The sequence below is a fragment of the Schistocerca serialis genome, chromosome 5, assembly GCF_023864345.2.
Source record: "Schistocerca serialis cubense isolate TAMUIC-IGC-003099 chromosome 5, iqSchSeri2.2, whole genome shotgun sequence".
NCBI classification, from domain to species: domain Eukaryota; kingdom Metazoa; phylum Arthropoda; class Insecta; order Orthoptera; family Acrididae; genus Schistocerca; species Schistocerca serialis.
In genome coordinates this window covers 576,270,321-576,290,203 of record NC_064642.1, presented here as the reverse complement: position 1 = coordinate 576,290,203, position 19,883 = coordinate 576,270,321, and the positions used below count along the sequence as shown (strand labels likewise).

The 19,883-nt window shown below is 41.7% G+C and overlaps 1 protein-coding gene across 1 annotated transcript in view; it reads right to left on the bottom strand.

The window, feature by feature from the left end:
* Window positions 1–8,727: 8,727 nt before the first annotated feature.
* The window catches only part of LOC126482109 (carboxypeptidase B-like), a 72,757-nt gene continuing 61,601 nt past the window's right edge, over window positions 8,728–19,883 (bottom strand). The window contains exons 7-9 of the mRNA XM_050106085.1: window positions 18,562–18,618; window positions 18,346–18,430; window positions 8,728–8,922 (exon numbers count right to left, since the gene is read on the bottom strand). Of these exons, the coding sequence (XP_049962042.1) occupies window positions 8,732–8,922; window positions 18,346–18,430; window positions 18,562–18,618 (333 nt within the window). The 3' untranslated portion in view covers window positions 8,728–8,731. The remainder of the gene's footprint in view (window positions 8,923–18,345; window positions 18,431–18,561; window positions 18,619–19,883) is intronic.

The following is a 19,883-nucleotide window of genomic DNA, read 5'->3' as shown; positions in this document are numbered from 1 at the left end:
CTACTTCGACCATCATCAGTTATTTTGATCCCCAAATAGCAAAACTCATTTACTACTTTAAGCGTCTCACTTCCTAATCTAATTCCCTCAGCATCACCCGATTTAATTCGACTACATTCCATTATCCTCGTTTTGCTTTTGTTGATGTTCATCTTATATCGTCCTTTCAAGACACTGTGCATTCCGTTTAGTTGCTCTTCCAGGTCCTTCGCTGTCTCTGACAGAATTACAATGTCATCGGCAAACCTCATTGTTTTTATTTCTTCTCCATGGATTTTAATTCCTACTCCGAATTTTTCTTTTGTTTCCTTTACTGTTTGCTCAATATACAGATTGAATAACATCGGGGATAGGCTACAGCACTGTCTCACTCCCTTCCCAACCACTGCCTCCCTTTCATGTCCCTCAACTCTTATAGCTGTCGTCTGGTTTCTGTACAAATTGTAAATAGCCTTTCGCTGCCGTTATTTTACCCCTGCCACCTTCAGAATTTGAAAGAGAGTATTCCAGTCAACACTGTCAACAGCTTTCTCTAAGTCTACAAATACTAGAAGCGTAGGTTTGACTTTCCTTAATCTATTTTCTAAGATAAGTCGTAGATAACAAAAATAGTATTATAGGCACCGAAAACTTAGTTCAGTATTTAGAATATAAGGTAAATTTATATATGTCTGTTCCATAACAAATTTATAATACATAATGTATGGAACAGATGTAATCATATAAATATCCGAAGAAAAAGTATGGTATGTTTTATACGAAGGACTAGCTAATAGAAATCTATGCGTAATATGTTAGCTATTGACCAAAATTAAATCTGAAAATGAATGTGAGGACCATTTTAAAAGGAACGCGATTGATTTTTGTGAGTTTTGTTACTTTGGGTGGTCGACAAATCACATCAAAACGTAACACTAATAAACACTGGGAGTAGAGGCTAAAGACTCTGCACTAAAGGAAAGGCGAAATCATTTTCACCTCTCAGAAGATTTATGATCAGTACGTCCTGGGATGCAAAAGGACTCTTTTTATTTGTAACGCAGCAAAAGATAAAAGGACAGCTGGTGAATGCTACATAAGTCTTCTAGACCCACTGAATGAAAAAAGATCCAGAGAATACTCCTGCATTCCAAAGGGGAAAAGTAATAATTAGTTTTTTTTTGGTCATCAGCCATCTGGCTGGTTTGATGTGGCCCGCCACCGAATTCCTCTTCTGTGCCAACCTTTTCATCTCAGAGTAGCAAATGCTCCTTCGGTCTCACTTATTTGCTGGATGTATTCAAATCTCGGTCGTCCTCTATATTTTTTACGCCCTACAGCACCCACTAGTATCGTGGAAGATATCCCCTGATGCTTTAACAGATGTTCTATCATTCTCTCCCTTATTCTTGTCAGTGTTTTCCTTTCCTAGCCGATTCTGCGGAGAACCTCCTCCTTCCTTCCCTAATTGTCAACATTCTTCCGTAGCACCACATCTCAAAGGTTTAGATTCTTTACTGTTCTGGTTTTCTCACAGTCTATGTCTCACTACCGCATAATGCTGTGCTTCTTCCTCAAGTCAAGACGTATGATACAAGCAGACTTCTGTTGGTAATGAATGCCTTTTTCCTAAGTACTAGTCTGCTTTTTATGTCCTCCTTGCTCCGTCCGTAATATGTTATTCTACTACCTAGGTAGCAGAATTCCTTAACTTCGTCTACCTCATGATCATCAGCTGTTCACATTATAATTACTTCTCATCACTTTCGTCTCTCTTCGATTTACTCTCAATCCGTATTATGTACTCATTAGATTGTTCACTCCACTTGACACATTCTGCAGTTTTTCTTCACTTTTACTGCGAATAACCATGTCATCGGCGAATCTTATCATTGATAACCTTTTATCCTGAATTTTAATCCCACTCTTGTACCTTTATATCCCTCATTGCTTCTTCGATGTATAGATTGAACGTTAGGGGCGAAAGACTACATCCCTGTCTTACATCCCTTTTAATCTGAACACTTCGTTCCAAGCCTTCCCGTCTTATTCTTCCCTTTTGGTTCTTGGTCATATTGTATATTAATCGCCTTTCCCTATAGCTTACTCGTATTTTTCTCAGAATTTCGACCATCTTTCACCATGTTACGTTGTCGAACGCTTTCTCCAGGTCGACATATCCTATGAACGCGTCTCGACTTTTCTTCAGTCTTGCTTTCACTATTAACCGCAGCGTCAGAACTGCCTCTCTCGTCCCTTTATCTTTCCTAAAGCCAAACTGATCGTCAACTAACAAAAATATGGTTCAAATCGCTCTGAACACTGTGGGACTTGACATCTGAGGTCATCAGTCCCCTGGAAGTTAGAACTACTTAAACCTAACTAACCTAAGGACATCACACACATCCATGCCCAAGGCAGGATTCGAACATATGACCGTAGCGGTCCCTCGGTTCCAGACTGAAGCGCCTAGAACCGCTCGGCCACACCGACCGGCGTCAACTAAGAGAGCGTCAATTTTCTTTTCCGTTCTTAACATTTCGTTATGGCTGTGAAAGTGCAAATTATTAGAATTTATGCACCCACCACTTCCGGCATTATCTGACATTTTGAAACGAGAAAATTGAAAGTAACATATCATTGCTGCAGGACAAGAAGCGTCATATCTCAGAAGCGAATGTATTCTCATATTAACGAACACATCCACAAATTCTGGTCTCATCAATTACAGCAACGTCTCCCTTCCTTCGAACAGGTTATGCGTAATATTTTGCCACAAATCAAATGAAACTGTTACCATTATCATGGGACTGTTTTTCATAACATATTAGTGAATTAACTCAGAGGCATGACCAGGAATTATTAGCAATATAAGCGTCCTGGCACTCCGCCAAAGGTGAGAGTGAGAGGGGGGGGGGGGGGGGGGAGGCGTGGAGTAAGGGGGCAGGTTAATGTGCGGAATTCGACACAGCTTCACGAGAGATCTGGGTGTCATTCAGTGCACCATGCAATCTCGGTACACTGTAAGGACGTTACTCTGTCAGCAACTGTTGGATAAGTGACATATGTGATCAGTATAATACACAGCAACATGATGTGACGAATGTACTAGCCTTTTTCAAGGAACGATGGTTCCAACCTTTACATTCGCTGACGTGTTTATCGTCGATGATGGTGCAAAGTAGGCAGTTTGCCCACACCGTTGGACTTCGCGTTGTTAATGTCATCTTTGATCCATGCAAGAATTTGACTGAAGCACGTGCTGGCTTTACTCAATACTGAATTCTCAAAGTCAGTGATCACATGGAATTTTATTAGAGTGATCAATTGTGTATACCACGAGCGGCCAAGAATTCTGCTCGTGAACTGTGCTGTGACACGAGTGACATCCATACAACTTGGTATTACATTTCACATTTCTCAACAACATAGATCACAAACAAACCGAATTTTCATTGGTATTTAATTACACTCATATTCAGAAAAAAAGAACACCTTGAACGATTAAATATAGCGCGTTCATATTCACGGGACACGTACATTAGTATGTTCTGCAGAAATGATAAGTATTTCAGTCGCCTCGGTTCAGCATGTGTCCTGTTGCCTACAGGACACAAGGTCCGCCATGGGCCGTGATACCTTGTTCCATGCGCGATGGCATCGACATGTATAAGGCGCGAATGGCGTCCTGATATATAGCCATCCATGCTACATTCACTTGGTTCGAAAGTTCATCTGTGGTCGTCGACACTGGGTCACAACGCTCCACCCACTGTTTTACCTTATCCCACACATCATCGATGTGCGACAAGTCTGGTGATCTGGCGGGCCAGGACAAAGCTGACATCCTGCGACACGAAGAAGCCACGTGTTCATGCAGCAACATAAGGTCTGGCATTGCCTTGCTGAAAAATTACGTCTAGGGCTTTTAGTAGAAAGGGTATGGCTACGAGTTCCAGGATGTCATTCACATAGGTCACACTGGTTATATTCTCGTGGACACGCACGTACTGTACCCAACAGCAGCCTACATCATAAGGTCTTGAGTTGGCGTTGTATGTCTTGTACGAATGCAATCACTGTGATGCCGCTCCCCTTGTCTGCGGAGAAAGAAATTCGGGCCATCATTTCCAAACTAATGAAACCTGGATTCGACCGAAAACATTATCTGATGCTATTCCTGTCCCCAGTGACATCGTTCGATGGGCCATTGCCATCTAGCAGGTTTCTGCACATTCGTCAAAGGTATGCGGAGAAGTGGGCGATGGGCACGTAACCCATGCCGTAATAATCGGCGACGGACTGTCACTTCTGCCAGTGTACGATGTGTTACGCTGTTCCAATGTTGCTCCAGAGCCGAGAAGAATGCAGATCTGTCCTGCAAAGCCATTCGGAGGAGGTGTCGATTTCTGCTGGGGGGTGGGGGGTGGGGGGGATACGCCCTGGACCATTTCGTCGTGTTCTGCGGTCCTCCGTGAACCGCTTTGCTCACACGCATCGCACTGCCGAAACAATTCGTCCCGGACGAGAAGCAATTTCCTGGATGGATACATGACATTCTCTCGTGCCAATAACGCGCCCTCTTTCAAACTCATTGATTCGACTGTACGGTTCACGCATACCTCTGCGAGGCATCCTGCACGTGTCCTCAAGTCACACTGATTCATTACCTTCGATTTACAGCGACAACGAGAGCCGCAGACACATTTTACCGATAATGGTGTTGCGCCGTGATATCGATGTTGACCTTGAACCCGTGGGCCATCATGGTTCAAATGCTTATCATTTCTGCACAACATACTAATGTATATATTCTGTGAAAAAGTACGTCCTATCTCTAGCCGTTCGAGGTGTTCTATTTTTTCCTGAACATGAGTGTATTTTTGTTGCACTGGAGACACAAAATAATTTTTTGCTTTGGACAAACTATTACATACAATTAGATGCAGAGTGTTTCACTGACGTTGCCACATACTCATGACTAATTTAATTTCATAACGGAAAAAGATCTTCCACGCAAATAAGTCGGTCGAAATATTTTAGCACCTTCGCAACCTCATTATGGAGACATGGAAACGAGGAAAGCACTGTAGGCGTCCTGGACAGTTTTAACATAAAATGATTTGTCACTAAAACTGGAATTATCTTGCAGGTTAATCAGTTACATCTGCAAATGCACAGGTTTGCTTCCAGCTGGTACGGCAAACGGTCTCGGTAACACTCTAAAAGAGATGTGGGATTGACACTGTCCTCAAACCGTTTTACAAACGATCCTCGTAATTCTTTCAAGACCACTATGAATTCTTCACTTTAACAGCAGTGAGTTTAGAGAACTGAACTGTGTTTATCAGAATGTGTCTCTTCTATAACGTGATTTTCTTTTTATATGCATCCCCATCAAACCTAAAAGAACTTGTTTCTTACCTTGCAATGTCTTACTGTGGCCAGTGTGCAATCAAGTATAGTTAAAATGTAATATCTGCAGTCCACTCTGGATGTTATAATCGTTCCAAGTATGCCCCTTCACTTAAACAACCTACAGTGAAGTAACTTATAAATTCTCCATACTCTTTGTTCAGTTCCATGCAAAACTGCTGCAACTGATAATGGAACAATGCGTGCGACTTTAGAAGTTTTACTCCTCACACCACCAATTTCTTCGTGTGCTTCATATTGGAAATTTGGCACAAAGTGTTTCTTGATGTGTAGAGCAATGAATTCCGTCTGTCGATCGAAGTAATTTTTTGCTTTTTCATTGTCAACTAAATCCTTAACATCTTTGTGCATGGAATTGTAACATTGTTTCCTACGGAATTTGCACGACCCGTCACTTCTGTGGCAGCGTAATATACCTGAGAATTCTCATCCCTCTGTTCTCTCACACCCAATTATTTTTAAAGGCTTGTGATGATTGATTGTTTGACTACCTCTTTTTTTGAACTTCCTTCATCCACGAACATATGCTGAAGTGTAAACAGTGCTGACAGCCAAGATTCTGCCGAACTGAAGAGTGTTCTGCCGATTGAAAGATGCCACAGCACAATACTAAACTAAATGTCGCCCTGTACCTAGTACTTCCGGGAAGAAGCGAATAAAGACGTGGCAAGCCGAGCCTTGGTCCGCATGTGGTCCGCAAACCGTGAAATGTGGCACGCCGTTGCCGGCGCTGGTGTATAATTACTTACCTGATCGCTAGAACAGGGTGGGGCAAATGAAAGTGGCCCGAACGAGTGGACACGATTGGACGCGAATGTATGCATATAACCACTCCCCGTCACGATGACACCACATATACGTCCTCCACTTGATCCACACTGATTCAGAGCGTAGTGGTGGCTGCGTCAATGCAAGGGGGAGCAGTGCAGAATGGACGCTGGTATTCAATAGTGGAGAAGGTGGTGTCCGTTTTGATTAGTTACGTGACAACATAGTCGTGGAAACAGTGTGGTCAGCTGTTTGCTGAGAAGTTAAATGGTGTCAAAGTGCCAGCAGCGAGCGGCATGCAACGCATAGTCCGAAAATGGCGACAGACAGGATCTGTTTCGAACAAGTCAAAAAACATTCTGAAACGTGTCTGCACACCAGAGAAAGGGGCTGCAGTTGCCTAGAAGATGCTTCAGAGTCCTACCAAATCAACCTGACACCTGTCGTAAGAGCCCAGCATTTCATGTCCATCCTGTATCCTGGAACTCTTTTATCCGGGCCATTTTTATTTGCCCCACCGTGCATAAACCTTTTTGTAGACAGTTTTATCCATCTTGGTGTTACAATTTATACAAAAGTTAGTGCAACGTGGTGAATTTACCCTGAGTGGGCGCATTCTCAAGGGAAATACTTGTCATTCATTCATTATTGTATCCTTTTCGCACGTAATGTAAATTATTACTGTCTATTTTTCTTTCGAAATCATCCGTGGATGTATTGGAGGAGACATCTTGCAAAATCGATATGTTATTTGGGGCTACAAAAAAGATTATGCCACTTTTAATTCATACTGTTTTTTAACTAATGAGGAAATTATTTACGATGTTATTATAGAGCTACAGACATTCGCCATCTTCTCGTATCTGTTGTTACTAAATGATAAGTGTAGGTGACCAGTTTCCTTGTAGCAGACAGATTATCCGCATTTATTAAGTAAATTGTACTCTATTTGCTAACTGTGCTCTATTTGCGCTCGCTTGAGAAATAGGAAGATGGGGCAGTTTCGGTTCCGTTGGATGTTTGAATACTGTTGGTCAGCCGGCCCGTGTGGCCGTGCGGTTCTAGACGCTTCAGTCTGAAACCGCGTGACCGCTACGGTCGCAGGTTCGAATCCCGCCTCGGGCATGGATGTGTGTGATGTCCTTAGCTTAGTTAGGTTTAAGTAGCTCTAAGTTCTAGGGGACTGATGACCACAGATGTTAAGTCCCATAGTGCTCAGAGCCATTTGAACCAAAATACTGTTGATCAGTTACTCTGGTCGGCGCGTACATGATTTTCAGTGGCTTTCTATCATCAGTTTACGCTAATATTAGGTTGTTCCCACACTTACATCTCAGGAATACAACAGGAAAACCATCATACTGTATGGACAAACTCGAAACAGAATTTGCAAAAATGGTTCAAATGGCTCTGAGCACTATGGGACTCAACTGCTGTGGTCATAAGTCCCCTAGAACTTAGAACTACTTAAACCTAACTAACCTAAGGACAGCACACAACACCCAGCCATCACGAGGCAGAGAAAATCCCTGACCCAGCCGGGAATCGAACCCGGGAACCCGGGCGTGGGAAGCGAGAACGCTACCGCACGGCCACGAGATGCGGGCAGAATTTACACATTCTCACACATCATATTGTACGGTGTTGATGCATCAGGGAGGGGATGAGGTAGCATAAGGTGCAGTCAAAACAAACGGGACAGATGGACAAAAGTAAGTGAACTGTTAACTATTTCAAAAGTAATCGGCTAACTGGTAATACATTTATCTCCCACTGTGAGACAAGACAGTCAATGAATTCATGGGAAAAAAAAGTTGGCAGTTGCCTAAGGACCCAAGATTGTAGTCAGGCCAACATGATAGCGATTTCTGTATTTTTGGAGCCCTGAAGAAAGACATTCGTGGCTGTCGATTTGATTTGGACGCAGAAGCGCACCCCTGGGCACAATCAGGGTTCCGTAGGCAACCGAAAACATTTTCCTATGAAGGCACTGATCGTCTTGGCTCACAGAGGGATAAATGTGTTAACTTTTATGCCAATTACGTTTGAAATAATAAACAGTTAACTTACTTTTTTCCACCTGTCTAATTTTCATTTTATTACTCCTTATAGAATCAAAAGCCAGAAACACATGGGCAGTTGCAGACTTACGAAAGTTACTCCTTATAGAATCAAAAGCCAGAAACACATGGGCAGTTGCAGACTTACGAAAGAAAGCGGGATAACGTAAGGAAAAACAAAATGTGGTACTTCCTTGTTGGTAACCTGTTATCCGTGACTCCTTAAAGCAAATGTGTATTATGAAGCTTAAAAATACTGATAATTCGTGTCAGATTAACACTGTACACTGAAACGTTTTCGAGTCCCTGTGCAGCACACAGTTGTAATCTGTTAGGAAGTTTGAAAACGGTACGCACTCCACTGCAGAGTGAAAAATCCATTTTGAAGATTAAGAACACTAAATTTCCATGCAGTTTTCCTTTATTCAGGATAAATATCTCTCAAAGAAACGTAATTAGTGTACGTCTCCATCTACATGAGGGAATCTTCATCCAAAGTTGTCACTGACGTACTGGCCGAAGACTCGTATTGCTTCGAAGAATGGCGTCACGATGCCGATGATTTCAGACGCTGGAGGGTCGAAACCTTGGCTGCCACCACCGGGCAGTTCGATGGTGTAGGCGAGCTCCACTCCGCCGACGGCTTTCGTCCAATCGTCGCTGCTGCCGGCTGACGCATCTGTTGAAACAGCACGTCGGCCTCACAATTAGATCAGACATTTTCTAGCCATCGAGTCATAGAAACAATTGTATGCCAATAGAGAGAAAAAAGTAAATAAAGTTAAAAAATGGACGACTAGCCATCTATCTGTAGTGATTTGCTCCAACGACGAAACAATCATTTCAAACTGTATGAGTTTGGTTTGATTTGTGGGGCGCTCAACTTCGTGATCATCAGAGTCAAATTGTATGAGTTGTTTATTCAAGTCCGTATTTTATTAGTTTATATTTTTTCAACAGGACTTGGTATGAAACTTTCCCATGTAACACATCATTAAATATCGTGAACATTTTTTAATAAATAAAAACAGAAATATCAAAATGTCGAGCTTCAAATTACCGAAATGAAAGTAGTAGCAATAAAATCATAATAAATGATCAATCTATAAATTTAAAGCATTTTAAAATGCAAGTTTAAGCAAGGAATGCGGAGGGCTTCAGTTGTAGTCTCTCACTAGCTGTAAAATGGAATGATTTCAGGAGAGCATAGAAAATCCAAATCAGGATTACTGGGAGATGTACACCAGGCATACAGCTGTCGTAAATACTGTCTGACAAACGGGGACAGTTCTCTTAAACTGACTAAAAATGGACGTAATTTGCGTAGCAGAAACCGGGACACTTCTTCAAGCTAGAAAAAAAGTGAATTAATCAAGGGAAATATTTTCTAAGTGTTGTTATTACTGGAGGCTATAGCTACACCAAAAAACTGACCTTCGAAAAATCATCGCGTATTTGTTTGACAGCATCGCGTGCTAATAATGATCTCACAATTGCTGTTGATTTTGTTCTGTTCAGCGTCACATTTTTGCTGCTCCAGAATCATTAAAGGTGCGGAGCTTAGCGTACAAGTACAGTCCACTAATTTCAAAGACGTATGATATTTAACTGTATGATAACACTTTGATAATTCTGTTGCTATTACTAATTTGCATGTGTAAATGAATTTGAAACAAATTAACCGTCCACTTTTTAAGAGCTTGTAGAGTACACGTTAGATTTATGCTTTACGCTAGGTAAATAATCCTTAATATCTACTGTTCCCATATTTGGAATGGAAACTTATCACAAATTACACGTTGTAATTCATACCCATTTCTCTGTCGTTTTATGAAGAACCATTCTCCTGATTTTTTTTAAATTAATACTACCCCGTTGGCATTTGAGGTCACTTGAAACAGTCGTACATTTTTATAACAAATTAACTGCTATACGATTCACACAGAGAAACAGAGAACCACATTGGTGCAAAGCTTAAACTGAACTGAGGTAAGGGAAAATAACAGAAACTCAGTAGCGTTACTGTGAAAAAATACGCGTTAAGGAATCCAGTCAGCTGCGATTGTAAAAGGTTTCGTTATTTAGATTAAGAGCTGGAGCTGAGATCCACGCAAGACTTTTGACAAAAATTTATAATGTGAGAATACTCCTCTGAAATAAAAAATCGGGGCCAACTGCCGTCCATAAAGGAGCGATTGCAAACATGCGCCAGGAAAAAAGTAAGATAATGAAAAAAAACGAGGGTGGTTTGGTAAGTCTGGTAAATTTCCGTAAAAAAATGGAACATTTTTGTTGCGCCTTCATAATTGATTATAGTTTCTTAAAAAGAATTTCAACAATATACAGCGTACCGTTTATTTTTGTCAGCTGTCTGTATTTGTGTTTCGGCTATGATTGAAAATGGATAGAACCGAATTTCGTGCTGTTATTAAACATTTTCATTTGAAGGGTTCGACAGCTGCAGAAAACAAAACAGAATTGGACAAAGTTCAGGAGGGCTCTGCACCATCATTGAAGACCATTTATTTTTGATTAATTAATTTAAGCACCTAAGACGATGCGCGTTCCTGCCGTCCAATTAAGGTCACTACAAAGGAAGCCAGTGACAAAACCAGTCATATTGTGGTGCAAGGCCGCCGAAAAAAAAATCATGAGATTGCTGAGACCGTAGGCATCTCAACTGAGCCAGCGCATAATATCTTGCACGTAGAATTGGCTGTGAAGGAACTACGACGTGGAAGTCAAAGACCATATTTGTCACCTGGTAAGGTGATGGCCACAGGTTTTTGGGATTCCCTAAGAATAATCCTCGTTGTATACTTGGAAAAAGGTAGAACCATAACTGGATCCTATTATGCTTCATTGTTAGATCGTCTGAAACTTGCATTGGCTCAAACTGGTGCGCAAAAAAGTGCTTTTTGACCAGGATAATGCGCCGTTCCACACATCAGCGATAACAGTAGCGAACTGGTCTTTGGATTGGCCCCTCAACCACTCTATTCAACAGACTTTGCTCCAAGTGACTTTATTCTGTTCCCTAACTCGAAACTTTGGATTGCTGGGAAGAAATTTTCAACGAATGAGAATATGATAGTTGCAGTCAAGAGTATTTTGCAGAGTTTGACAGAAACTATTTTTCCGATAGGATGAAAAAGTTGGAGGATTGGTGGACGAAGCGTATATCCCTCAAAGGAGACTATGTCGAGAAATAATGTGAGTTAAAAATGGAAAATTTACAGTCTTATAACATCCACATATTTAAAAAAATTGTATGCCATATTGCGGCACTGAAACGGGTTATTTCAACCTGCAAATAATTAACACAAGCTTACGCAGAGTGTTATTCGAGTCAGTAATAACATCTGTTGACTCTGTTATTATCAAGGGCGGACACAATCCAAGAAGTGTGCTGTTATTTTTTAACTGAGTTGTACGCCTAAAGGAATACCGACGAATGGTGTCCAATAAGAATGACAAGTCAGCGAATGCGAAAAAAATTGTAGTTGGGAGAGTACCGAAATACTACTCAAAGAATAAGGAGCAAGCCTGCAACGAGTGGAGCGAAAGAAATAGATGTTGTGGCAGCTGTTGCACATAATTCACGTGTTACCTCGAGAGAAATTACGTGTGCTTGGTTTCCATCCATAACACGTTTTATTTCACCAGCACGTCAACCAGCGCACTTGCATAAGAATGGAATATTATCCCTAGATTCTGTTGCGACATATAAACAACGAACTCTATCCTCAGAAAATTCTCTTTTCCGAATCATGGAAAGCTGAATGTAAGAAATATGCATTACTGATCTTCTGAGAACCAGTACTGGCTAAGGCAGTGGAATGCGAACGTTTGGTGCGGGATTATTGAAGATTATGTGGTGGTTGGTCTTTACTACATTGAAGAAACCTTAACAGGTGAAAGGTACACAAAATTTCTTCCCGAAGCGTTACCGTCGTTCCTGGAGTAAGTACCATTCGAAATAGGTAGCTGTATGTGATACCCGCACGATAGGTGACCGGCTCGCTACACGCGTGTGCCTAGGAAAGCGCTCAACTAGCCTTTCCCGGTCGCTGACAGGACTTCTCTAGGGTAAACTACGTTCTTTTGCGATATCATTTTCGTTGCTGTTGCTGATGTAATTTTGCAATGAAAATGTGTATCTGGACATTAAACTCAGGTCACAAATGTTATTACAAGAAGCAGTCAAGAAGTTTCCCTTTGAGGGCGTTACTGCGGCGTATCTGCAATAAGTGTGACTTCGACACGGGCATATAGAAGGGCAAGGGATCATTGTGGCATTTATGTCCCTCCGATGTGCGTGCGTCAAATATGGAAACATAAACTATGGCGACGTCATTATCAAGTGCATCCAAACAGGACCAACGTGTCGTTATTCTTTACTCGGCTACCGAAGGACAAATACCGGTGGGCATCCATTGGAGAATGAAGGAAATGTATGGAGCAGCTTATTTGTCTAAAACTAACGTTGTGGAATGGTTCGCAAGTTCATGATAACGCTCGTCCCCATATCGCAATTGTAAGGCAGAAGTTCACCAGTTCAAGTGGGAGACACACAAGAACTCGCCCTATAGTCTTGATCCCCTCCCATTGGATTATCACGCCTTCCGGATGCTAAAAAAGACATTGAAGGGTCGTCGATTCCTGTCGGACGAGGACCCGTAGCAGGCAGTTACGGACTCCTTCACGCAGCGTGACACCATGTTGTACCAAACGGGTATGGCTCTGAGCACTATGGGACTTAACACCTGAGGTCACTAGTCCCCCAGAACTTAGAGCTACTGAAACCTAACTAACCTAAGGACATCACACACATCCATGCCCGAGGCAGGATTCGAACTTGCGACCGTAGCGGTCGCGCGGTTCCAGGCTGAAGCGCTTAGAACCGCTCGTCCACATGGCCGGCTACCAAACGGGTATTTTCAACCTTTTTGTCTCAATGCTCGCGGGGATTTTGCTCATTGGCGTACCGACTCCGGACTGTACAGCCTTCGAACAAAAGCTTTTTGATCGCCTCTTATATTTAACTCCTAATACATTCCTTCTTTAACATGCACATTTCTTTCAAGTCAGTGATAGAAACAAGAACAATTACCGTCGTTAACTAGTGAAATGCTGCAACTATGCATTGACATTCTGTGCTTTATATTCTGAAGAAACCTAACCAATTACAGTGGATCAGTTAATGTATAGCAAATAATGAAATGAAATTAATTACCAAGTGGATTAGTTTGCTGCTACCTAACAACCGGTGGGCAAGCACTCAATCATTTAGTAAATGTAGTTTTCCTTCGGCCATCATATGGGTCTGGATGTCTGCTGCTGCATTTTGCTCTTAAGAAATTCTTTAAAAAGTGGTATGCCAACCTAAGGAACAGTTAATGAATATAAAAACCATACATTAAATAAATGAAATGTTAGTAATCTGTTAGGACAAAGTTGTTCAAATTATATTCAATGTTGCATTTATTGAGGTCAAAGAAAGAAGTGACTGAAATGATGGTCTAACGATTCTGAAAATACGCACAATAATTAAATATCATTTGAAACAGCATGGCAGTGAGCAAAACGTACACAGACAACACTTACTTTGTGCCAGCTAATCTTACCAAATTTGCTCATTTAAGCACTTCACTGGAGTTCGATAAATACTATTGATTCTGAACTCAAAGTTCAATATAACTTTTGATTTTATAGCAATGTGGAATGCATTTTCATAATCATAAACTGTTGCATTGAAATAAGCGAGTCCAACATTCTACTCTTCATCTTATCGTAAGCTGTTCGTAGGCTGCACAGAATTTTACCCACTGTAAGGACAGCAAACGAAAGGCCCCTAAACGTGCTCTCCATCAATTGTGTTACGTGTCTGCTACTGTAGTCATGTCATTGTGGTTATTTACAAGATTTAAACATATTTCATATTAAACATACAATATACAATATGATGATTTGTATACATTCCATTAATGCACAGATTAAATTTATAAATAGTTGCAACTACGTCTTTTAGATAACTCTTTTGCGCTACAAATCGGAACTACAAGAACCTAGCCAAATCCACGACTTCCTTCTCTATCACGCTGCCGTGCTATTCTAGTCAGCTAGTGCCCCTACAATCTTATAGTAATAAATTATGATGTTCGTGCACATAAACAATAAGGCGTAGTAGTATCAATAGTAGATGCTCAGGGTACCCTTGTTTTGTAACTGTGGAGATTATCTGTTCTGGCATTCCTTAACAGTAATATGGGATTCTATTTATAACCGATTCCTCTTTTGGTTTTAGTAGGATGTCAATGGGATCATTCTACAGCCGTCATCATTCTCTTTTACGTGGGAAATCAATTGCTTACGACATTATTAGTAATCGTGAATACTTTTGCTATCTTCAATTTCTACATCTAATTATTAATTACATTCCTAATATTGGCCCTACATAAGTAGCGAAAATTGTATTGGAATCGTCCTTTTATGACGAGTTCAATGATGTATTCAGAATTGCTCTACCTAGTCTGGAACTAACTTTACTCTTTTTGGGTCATATTTCAAGTATTCGCATATTTATATTGCAGAGAACATCCCAAAAACACAGGCATTGCAATACAGTATTTCACACCAAGACAAGACCGCGACAATTATCTCAAGTCTCTTCCTGCGCGGGAATCACAGCAAGTGGGTGAAAACTGGACACTGGATGGCGGTGACGCGTGGGAGTTTTGGGCGGTCCAGGAGTCGTGCTAGGATGGCCGAGGCGCCGGCGCGGTAGCTCAGCGTGTTCGGTCAGAGGGTTTAGCTTCCCTCTGTAATAAAAAAAAACTGAGTGAACGGGTCGACGAACAACCTGAACGAGTGTCACCGGAAGTCCGCCATGAACACATTCAACGAAAAAAAAAAAAAAAAAAAAATTATAACCAATACATTGTGCAGCTTGAGTCTGATCGTATTCGCAGTTGTGAATAAATTTCTCGTATTCACATATCAGCGCTGACATTCTCTCTCCATGCTGGTGTCCCTTGCGAGAGGACACGCAGGCCGCATACTTAATAGTTTTACCTTCCAGTTCACGTGTCTCTCTGTTTCACTTGTGTCTAGCTGGAGCGCCCATCAGCCTGGCGTGACAGCTCCGTGCAACAACACGAGATTCCTCATTAGACAGCAATCGGTTTCACGTTCAAAGCAGATATACCTGAAGTCCTAAATATTGTAGTTTCGCCAAAGCTAATAATCGGAATATGAAGAGTGAAACGCCGTTGAACGCGTCGCTCTTACAAGGGAACCTCCCCATCGCACCCCCCTCAGATTTAGTTATAAGTTGGCACAGTGGATAGGTCTTAAAAAACTGAACACAGATCAATTGAGAAAACAGGAAGAAGTTGTGTGGAACTGTGAAAAAATAAGCAAAATATACAAACTGAGTTGTTCATGAGCAGATAAGCAACATCAAGCACAATCGCAACGCAGGAGCGCTGTGGTCTCGTGGTAACGTCAGCAGCTGCGGAACGAAAGGTCCTTGGTTCAAATCTTCCATCGAGTGAAAAGTTTGATTTTTTATTTTCAGTTTATGTGGCAAACTCTTATGTTTTCATCACTTTTTTGGGAGTGATTATCACATCCACAAGAAAACTTAAATCGGGCAAGGTAGAAGAATCTTTTTACCCATTCGCCAAGTGTACAAGTTAGGTGGGTCGACAACATATTCCTGTCATGTGACGCACATGCCGTCACCAGTGTCGTATAGAATATATGAGATGCGTTTTCCTGTGGAGGAATCGGTTGACCTATGACCTTGCGATCAAATGTTTTCGGTTCCCATTGGAGAGGCACGTCCTTTCACCTACTAATCGCACGGTTTTGCGACGCGGCCGCAAAACACAGACACTAAACTTATTACAGTTAACAGAGATGTCAATGAACGAACGGACAGATAATAACTATGCAAAAATAAAGAAAGTAAAATTTTCACTCCAGGGAACACTTGAACCAAGGACCTCTCGTTCCGCAGCTGCTCACGCTAACCACGGGTCCACGGCGCTCCTGAGTTTATGTGGTCCATGATGTTGCCTATGTGGCCCATGGACTACTCAGTTTGTATATTTTGCTTATTTTTTCACAGTTCCACACATTTCTTCCTGTTTTCTCAATTGATCTGTGTTCAGTTTATCAAGGCCTATCCACTGTGCCAACTTATAACTAAATCTGAGGGGGGTGCGATGGGGAGGTTCCCTTGTTAGAACTACGATGTTAGCAGCGAAAATTAGATCTACCTGAAAAAGCGAAGCTAATATCAATAAAATTGTAATTACTACAGCTATGAAAAGAGACGTCATTTAGTGAGGACTTTTTCACATTTCATTCGAGTGAAACAGAATTACGTTGCCTTAAACGTTCCGTAAATATTTGAGAACAACTTAGCTGAAGCACCCTGTGTATCAGGACGATGTAGAAATTTATTGATGCTTTAAAAGAAAATGATGAAGACCTGGTAGTTATTCCTTCTTTAAGAGTAAGTGGATGTCCACATCATCGTAGGCTCCGACAGTATCAATAAAAAGGGCTTCTATGTATTTTTTCCTAATAAAGGCAACACTCTCTAATTTCAATGGAACCCTGCTATTTTGTGCTGCCTCTTTTCCTAAATGCGTTTTGAAATTTAGATAGTATATTATTAAATTCTGGCTCAAACGTATAACTGATTTTCGTCATTCTAAGGTACTGGTGATACATGAAGTTAAAGGAGCTGGACGCAACGCAGAGACCAACTATAAGTCCTATCCTGGCCTCAGAAGATGTATTACATTTTGGATGGTGCAACGCCGTGGCAAGACTTAGCACTGTAGTAGGTGCGTCAGGAAAAACGGTACATGCTTTGAGGAGTGATAGTGTTGGTGATTCTGAACCAAAAACGTCCCATGGACATATGCCCTATTCCGAATTGTTTCCGAGATAGCACACTTTTAATGTAAGTTTTATACGTTTTTATTGAATACCTCGAAAACCACGGCCCATAGCGAAAACGTGTCCTAGCACAAAATTAAAGTACATTAAATTTCCTACGAAAAAGGCCCTATTCATTATTTATCTAGGGCTAATAATTCGGGCGAAGAGAGCGAGAGAATATTGAAACTCTCGCGCGACGCGCATGCCCTGTAACTTCGTTAGTTTTTGTAAGACAGTTCTTGACTTGACAGACGAAAAAGTCTTGTGTCGAATTGTTCGTCTCGAATCCATCTACACTACTGTGGCACGTTGTAAGAAATGAAAATGTACTGAATAATAAAAAAAAAACAATGTACATTAAATGTGTTCTATCTCGGAAACCATTCGAAATAGGGCATACGACCAAGTGAAGTGTTTTGTTCAGAATTACCAATGCTGTCTCCTCTCAAAGTGTGTACCTTCCCTCCTGACTAACCCTGTAAAATTTTCAGCAGCAGCGTTTTAGCTGGGTTAGGGAGCTTGTGAAAAATACGTAGAATAATTCATAAGCACTCTCCGTGGAAATAAACGGGAGGTTATATTTCAGGTATCTGCTAAGGAGACAAACACACCCATGCCCGAGGGAAGACTCGAACCTCCGACGGGGAGAGCCGCGCGGACCGTGACAAGACGCACCAGACCGCGCGGCTACCCCTCGCAGCTTTCTGCAGCGGACAGTTTTAAACCTGAAATCTACAGCCGGCGGAACGAAGTGGGGACTAATGTTGGTATTTAGTAAAAGTAAAGCCAACCCAGAAGGATTTCACTTCTAGTTAGTTGAGATCACTTGCTCAAAATCAAGTGCGCAAATGGATGCGAACATGTCATCCTCGCAAGTATACGCCATGTATGGCTTGTGATATTTATTATGCACTTATGAGATGGATGAGTCCACATCCATTTGAGCACACATGGAACTAGCTAGCTGTCCTTAATAAATTGTTCTGTTAACGAATAGCCTGATGCAAATGATGTTGCTCGTTAAAATATCTAGCAAATGGTGAATTACTCGATTATCCTTCAAAGAGTACGCTTGTTTGAGCAATCACTGATCGCATACGCGTCCCATTTCTTGAGGGAAACTAAAAGTAAGATGAGTACTCACACAGGACGACCGTGGACTCTCCAACCGTGTAGGTGGGACCACCCGCCGCTTCCTGGGCAGCATTGGCCGCGTCTCCCAAGGCTTGCTGCGAGGATAAAAAAAAGGAGTGTTGTTTGGTAATAAAATACGAAGATGAATGATTTCGCTGTGAATTTTTTTAATTTACATCTGACATATGATTTAAAATGAATTATGAACGTAGGAAAAATTGCTCACCAATGTTTCCCAGTTATCAGGCATCTCAGCAGTGTAGCTCCACGGGTACAGTATGTACTGCAAAGAGAACAAAAAATTATTCATCCTTTGGGGAAATGCACGCAGAATGTGATAATATTGAAAATGACAAGAGCATCTCTACAGCTACATCTATGCCTACACCCACAGGATGTTTGTTTTAACTTCAGTCAACTAAATACCTCGAAAAAGACGCATCGTACAAAAAAAAAAAAAAAAAAAAAAAAAAAAAAAAAAAATGTTCTGGCCATCTCCTAATCACCCCTCCTGCGTGGGTTGGGTCAATTTTACATCTTCATATGTGTGTCCCCCCGTACAGTGCACTCAATACCATCGTTTTCCATTCGTGATAGATGGCGCTATAGTGGGCATATACAAAGTGTGCCAGTTTTTGCTATTAGGAACCGATGTATTTGATTCTACGCATCATTTATGATGTAAATGTGAACCTTTGTGCTCTAACGGTTGATACTCATATTCATATTCGATATGTACTTTAATGTTGCAAATTTGGTTGTACAGTATGATATAGTTAGCCATATCAATGTCTGATTAAAAACTGCATTTGGTGTGATCTAGGAACAACAACGTGGATGTAATAGTTTTCTGTTTCCATCGGGATGCTTGATGTCTGAGTCCCCTTGCCTCTCGCTATCGGGATGCTTGATGTCTGTGAGTCCCCTTGCCTCTCGCCATCGGGATGCTCGATGTCTGTGAGTCCCCTTGCCTCTCGCCATCGGTATACTTGATGTCTGTGAGTCCCCTTGCCTCTCGCCATCGGTATGCTTGATGTCTGTGAGTCCCCTGCCTCTCGCCATCGGGATGCTTGATGTCTGTGAGTCCCCTTGCCTCTCGCCATCTGGATGCTTGATGTCTGTGAGTCTCCTTGCCTCTCGCCATCGGTATGCTTGGTGTCTGTGAGTCCCCTTGCCTCTCGCCAACAGGATGCTTGATTGCAGTGAGTATCTATGGCAGCTGCGCCTGTGATTATCACTTGAAAGACATTTTACATAAGCCGTGCGGGATTAGCCGAGCGGTCTGCTGCAGTCATGGACTGTACGGGTGGTCCCGGCGGAGGTTCGAGTCCTCCCTCGGGCATAGGTGTGTATGTTTGTCCTTAGGATAATTTGGGTTAAGTAGTGTGTAAGCTTAGGGACTGATGACCTTAGTAGATAAGTCCCATAAGATTTCAGACACACACACACACACACACATTTTATGTAATTACAATGGTTGTGGTTTGTATTCAGCTGGTAGCCACGTAGTGGTCATCCCGATGGCGGCGTTCGAGGGCAGTCACAGAG